At 39.3% G+C, this 6,130-nt stretch overlaps 1 protein-coding gene across 1 annotated transcript in view; it reads left to right on the forward strand.

Annotated features, from left to right (window-relative positions):
- Positions 1 to 1,177: 1,177 nt before the first annotated feature.
- LOC107596485 (aggrecan core protein-like) overlaps positions 1,178 to 6,130 on the forward strand; it is a 9,845-nt gene continuing 4,892 nt past the window's right edge. The window contains exons 1-10 of the mRNA XM_016287232.1: positions 1,178 to 1,196; positions 1,445 to 1,624; positions 1,728 to 1,902; positions 2,540 to 2,667; positions 2,746 to 2,910; positions 2,961 to 3,135; positions 3,712 to 3,839; positions 4,006 to 4,299; positions 4,433 to 4,531; positions 5,100 to 6,103. Coding sequence (XP_016142718.1) covers positions 1,178 to 1,196; positions 1,445 to 1,624; positions 1,728 to 1,902; positions 2,540 to 2,667; positions 2,746 to 2,910; positions 2,961 to 3,135; positions 3,712 to 3,839; positions 4,006 to 4,299; positions 4,433 to 4,531; positions 5,100 to 6,103 — 2,367 coding nt within the window. The remainder of the gene's footprint in view (positions 1,197 to 1,444; positions 1,625 to 1,727; positions 1,903 to 2,539; positions 2,668 to 2,745; positions 2,911 to 2,960; positions 3,136 to 3,711; positions 3,840 to 4,005; positions 4,300 to 4,432; positions 4,532 to 5,099; positions 6,104 to 6,130) is intronic.

Below are 6,130 nucleotides of genomic sequence, written 5' to 3' on the forward strand. Positions count from 1 at the left end.
TATGTGCTGATATTAAACACTAAAATGTCTTAACAGAGTGACAGTAAATCAGATTTGATCATTTGGAAATTTGAGCATTGATATAGCCTAATGAATAATCATAATAAATGTGAAAAATAACTATTATTTACCAGTAACGTTATGTTTCGAATCATGACTGAAGGTGGTTTGGCAATAGGACTTATTTCAGATACTTTTGTCTTGGCTTAAATTGAATTGAAGTTAATTTTGTTGCTCTACCATGTCATATAGTTATATTTGATTATTACAGAGAATCACAATTTATATTTGGATGTATTGTTAAGATGCAACCTTCCTGACCTAAAGTGACAAATAACTTGTCAATACACTTCACTCTGAGAAAAACTGTCACTAGGTACCCTTTAAAAAGGTACTAATATCATTTGGTGGTAAATATGTACGTTTTAGCTCTTGTAGGGTACGGTCCCAGTGATAGCTTTGTACCTTTTCTTTTCCTGAGAGAGTTCTTGCGCCTATACAGGGATGCCCACTTAAACTTTTTTCTTTGGTATGCTGTGATGCTATAAAGTATCTGCTGAAGGTGATATTGCAGATGAAACTTTATGTCTTAAGCCCTTTTTAACATGTGTTTTTTAACATATTAAATGTTGCTGGCTATGTAAAATGGCTATATGACATTATCTTCAATGAAATGCATCTAAATGTACTTGTTTCAACCTATTGTATGTAGTGCTTGTTGCGTGCTCACAAACTGTACGTGATCAGGCATGTAGAAATAATGCACACTGTAGTGGCATCTTAGTTCATGTACTTAAGCAGGATTAATTGATCCATCAGAGCATTTTTCCAAGTGGGTTAATATATAATTTTATTTACTTTATGAACTAGGTTATTATGTTGGACTTATAATGGCAAGACCCTAAATTACAGTTTTGTTGTTGACCCTTTGACATCCACACGGTGGCACATGTTGTCTAAGAATTGCTTAAAATTAATTTTAGCATATTTCTTTCTGTGGGGATTATACTGAGATTAACTGTTGCAACATTAAATGATTCTGTCATTTAACTCAAACTATCTGTGATTTACAGTACACTCATTGTAGGAATAATGTTGTTTTTTAATCCCTGTTTTATGTGTCGCTAGCTGAGTTTGACAGGAACACACACAGCTTTAAATATATCACGTTTGAGCAATGATTGATATTTTCATCAGTATTTTATCTTTCTATGACCTTCTAAATGTTGAATGATTTCCATTAAAGCTTTAACTGGGACAAACACTGCACTTTAAGAAGGACTTAAAAGGAAAAAAATTAAGACCAACACATAAGCCATTAAGCCCTTTTCCCATGAAACCAACTTTGGCAACTGATTTTATCTTATCTGTCTTTTTCCTTTGCGCATTCTCTAAACACAGTCCAGAACACTTTAACAAAACACTGCACACATTTTCCCTGAAGGAGTAGTAAGCATCGACAAAAGGTATCTGGATAGGATCACCATGGTTGGATACCCCATGACACCCACAGACGCCTCCATTAAGATCACTGAGCTCCATTCCAATGACTCGGGAGTGTACCGCTGTGAGGTCATGCATGGGATAGAGGACGGTTACGATGTTGTTGATGTTCAAGTTCAAGGTAGTGTTTGTTTGAAGATCCTTAAAGAAAATATTACTTTATGACTATGTGTGTGCTTTTTTCTCTCAGAAATGTGACATCGATGTACTTTTATTTTGCTTAGGTATTGTTTTCCACTATCGTGCCATCACCACACGATATACCCTTACCTTTGAGAAGGCCAAGGCAGCCTGTATTCAAAACAGTGCAGTGATTGCTACTCCAGAGCAACTCCAAGCAGCTTTTGATGAGGGTTTCCACCAGTGTGATGCTGGCTGGCTTGCAGATCAGACCGTCAGGTCAGTTACCTTCAGTGTAAAAAAAGCTGTTAAATTTATAGTAAAAATGGCAGCTGTGGTGTCCAGAAACTCACTAAAAAAATACACTGAAAAATGTTTCGGGTGTTACTGGATGGAATACTGGTGGATGTATATTTTACAACTTCTGCATATCACTAATTGATGTAATGTGAATATATCAGTCTACTTGAAACCCTTAAAATGTACAGATAATAACCCTCTAACACCCCCCCCCCCCCCCCGGTTTTGGCATGGGGACATAAATAACATACCCAAAATAAAAAGGTTGCTGCTCATAAGTCTTTCTGACTAGATACATAATCAGCATATGTTCACAAAGCTGACACTTGAAAGTTTACTGTTTAAGACTCAGAATTACTCAGACTGGTATGAATATGAAGATATATAAGCTTAAACATAAAAACTAAAACTAAAATATTAAGAATATACTGTATTTTTTAAATGTATAAAAAATGTGAATGTGGTACACAATCTTTGCGTGTTAAGAGGTTAACGGGTTTACTGTAGCTTTTTTTTCCCGAAAACGTTACAAAAAACTGTAATGTATATTTAGTTAATGTTCTAAAGTTTTGTTCGAAAATGTGATGGAAGTATTGTCTTTTGTTGTGGAATGAAGGTACCCTATTCATGATCCCCGTGAGGCTTGTTATGGAGACAAGTACGAGTTTCCAGGAGTGAGGACATATGGAGTAAGAGACGTGAATGAGACGTATGACGTGTACTGCTTTGCTGAGAAAATGACAGGTACTTAGATGGCAGAGAGCAAAATGCCTTCTTTGAAGAACATTGAAATGCTAAAAAACGTTCCATTTCATCTCACAGGAAAAGGGTTCCACACTACTTCCCCTAACAAATTCACTTTTGAGGAGGCAGAAGCTGAGTGTGCAAAGCTGGGTGCCAAGTTGGCCACCACAGGACAGCTGTACCTGGCATGGAAGGATGGTATGGATGTTTGTAATGCAGGCTGGCTGGCAGACCGGAGCCTATGTAACTTAGATACATCTGTTGACACCCATTGTTATTAATTCCCTCCGCAGGGGTGGTCTTCCATTATCGTGCAAGCTCCGGTCGTTATGCTTTTGACTTTTTCGAGGCTCAACTGGCATGTCAGAGCATCGGTGCAGTCATTGCCAGTGCCCAGCAACTGCAGGCAGCCTATGAGTCTGGTTACCATCAATGTGACGCTGGCTGGCTGTTAGATCAGACTGTTAGGTACGATTCACTGCACAATTGTAACATTGTGGTGAACGGTTCAATTTTCTTTAAATTGTTTGTGTGTCTATTTTTATAAAGTTATAATGTAGTTCTGTTAAATGTGGGGCAGTGGACACCTTCACTTTATATTATAATAAAGTTTTTAAATTATAATTTTTTAATTATAGATTTAACATATATAAACTTATAAGTGTTAAGCAAAATATTTGTGGCGGTGTTGATGACAAATGCTTCTAGTGGAATTATCTGCCTCATACTGGACCACAAAACCAGGCATAAGGGTCAATTTTCGAAATTGAGATTTATACATCATCTGAAATTGATGTATGTTTGTTAGGCTAGGACAATATTTGGCCGAGATACAACTATTTGAAAATCTGGAATCTGAGGGTGCAAATGGAACATGATCTTTACTTAATATTTTAATGATTTTTGGCATAAGAAAAATCTATAATTTTGACCCATACAATGTATTGTTGGCTATTGCTACAAATATACCCGTGCTACTTGTGACTGCTTTTGTGCTCCAGGGTCACATATATTTACAAATGTATGTAAATTATGTTTATGCAGGTATCCCATTGTGTCTCCACGTGAGAAATGCTCTGGTGATTTGGAGCATGTTCCTGGTGTGAGGTCTTATGGACTGCGTTCTGCTGATGAACGCTATGATGTGTACTGCTATGTGGACAAATTACGGGGTAAGAGGCTGTACATAAATACATAAAAACTGTTAAGTGGACAAAGGGTAGGTAAATAAATATAAATTACTTCCATTTTAAATTTCTGAGAGTGAAACAAAACAAAACAAATAATTCTCTCCTTGGAAAAAAATAATTCTAAATCACTGTGTGTTCACATTTCCAGGGGAAGTTTTCCATGCAAGTTCATTCGAGGGATTTACTTATGGTGAAGCAGTGGCTTACTGCCAGGGCAAGAATGCCTCCCTGGCCTCCACAGGAGACCTGTATGCCACTTGGAAGCAGGGCTTTGATAAGTGCCGTGCTGGCTGGCTTCTTGACCGCAGTGTACGTTACTCCATCAATAACCCGCGGCAGCAGTGTGGTGGAGGGAAGGCTGGAATTCACACAGTTTACAAGTTTCCCAACCAGACTGGCTCTCATGACCTGCACTCCAAATTTGATGCATACTGCATCAAGGGTAAATACATCTACAGTGTAGTTATATATAGGTCATAAATTGTAGATTCTTGTAAATGTAAAACATTAAGTCTGTTGAGTGTTTATACAACATACATTATTCTTTACATATTTGTCATTTTTTATACATATAGTGGATCTGGATCTGTCTCTGAATGAAAGTGAAACAAACATGACGGTGACAGAGGAAAAGATAGTGAGCATGACATCCCTCCCTGCTCTTCTCAAACCTGGTAATATACTGTAGCTCAGGATACATATACGAGTCAGTGACAATAAGGATAAAAAAATATGCATAAATCATACATCTGAATAATTATGTAAAAAATGCTCAAATATATTTTGTTATATTTAATATATTGCAGTAATTCATAAATATTATTAGGTTTTGAGGCATCACAGTCTGTGACATTTTACAACTTGACTTAGCGTTGGCTTACCAAAAGAAGTGAAATTAAAGTCAAATTGTCTGATCAATAAACACTCATTGACCTTTGATGAGGGTCTGCAAAGGTCCTCTAATTTCCGGATTGATCACATTTTCTGCATGTTTTTTCATCTCTGTTTTTTGATCCCACCATCCTTCAAATTAAAAAATAATCAGAAATAATTAAAAACCTGAGTGAAAATGTGTTTAAAGGGATGGATCACCCAACAATTAAAATTATTTTATCATATCATATATGTTTTTCATTTTTGAGTGAACTATCCCATGTATTTTAATGTATTTTAATGCATGTCATGATTAATGTTAATTTTGGTGCAGTACCTTAGATTCTGTGTATATCTGTGTTTCCTCAGAAGGAGCAACTCTTACTACTATCCCTGCGGAACCCTCTGGATCTGGCGCATCTGGGGCCAGTGGCACTGATGATCAGTTGAGCAGTGGGAGCGGGGATCAGCCAAGTGGGTCACCTGCTTCAAGTGGAGACTCTTCTGGGGCTAGTGGCACCGATGATCTGTTGAGCAGTGGGAGCGGGGATCAGCCAAGTGGGTCACCTGCTTCAAGTGGAGACTCTTCTGGGGCCAGTGGCATTGACAGTCTGTCGGGCAGTGGAAGCGGGGATCAGCCGAGTGGGTCATTTGTTTCAAGTGGAGACTCTTCTGGGGCCAGTGGCAATGGCAAACTGTTGGACAGTGGGAGCGGGGATCAGCCAAGTGGGTCATTTGTGTCAAGTGGAGACTCCTCTGGGGCCAGTGGGAGTGGGGATCTGCCAAGCGGGTCTTTAGGTTCTTCGGGATCTGGCAGTGGCTTAGATATTCTAGTGACCTTTTCAGGAAGTGACTCAGTTTTATCAGGTGTTGGATCAACTTCAGGAAGACCCGAGGAGGCTGGGGAGGCAGGCACACAGTTCCTGACCTTTCCCTTTGGCCAGGGCTCAGGCCTCTTCGGATTGGACACCTCTGGATCAGGATCAGGAAGTGGGTCAGGGTATAGCTCTGAAGAGAGTGGATCTACCTCAGACTTTTCCAGCAGCTCAGAAGAAAGTGACGAGAGTGGAGACCTTTCTGGCATCTTCTCAGGATCAGGTTCTAGCAAGGAGTCCTCAGGATTCAGCGGTTTCCCATCAGGAATTTTTCCCTCTGGAGGATCCAGTGGCATTTCATTCATTGATGGCAGTGGTGACATCATGGTGGATAGCCCTTGGGTGAAGGTGTTCACTGCTCCACATTTAACAGAACAAGAGCTGGGTGGAAGCCATGTGGATTTCAGCGGATCAGGACATATCTCAGGGTCTGGGATGAGCATTGATGCCTCTGGGATGAGCGGTGATATCTCTGGGATTAGTGGTGATATATCTGAAGTTAGCGGTGTCCACAGTGGCTCTGGG

The sequence above is a fragment of the Sinocyclocheilus grahami genome, unplaced genomic scaffold (assembly GCF_001515645.1).
Source record: "Sinocyclocheilus grahami isolate Dianchi unplaced genomic scaffold, SAMN03320097.WGS_v1.1 scaffold219.1, whole genome shotgun sequence".
Lineage (NCBI taxonomy): Eukaryota > Metazoa > Chordata > Actinopteri > Cypriniformes > Cyprinidae > Sinocyclocheilus > Sinocyclocheilus grahami.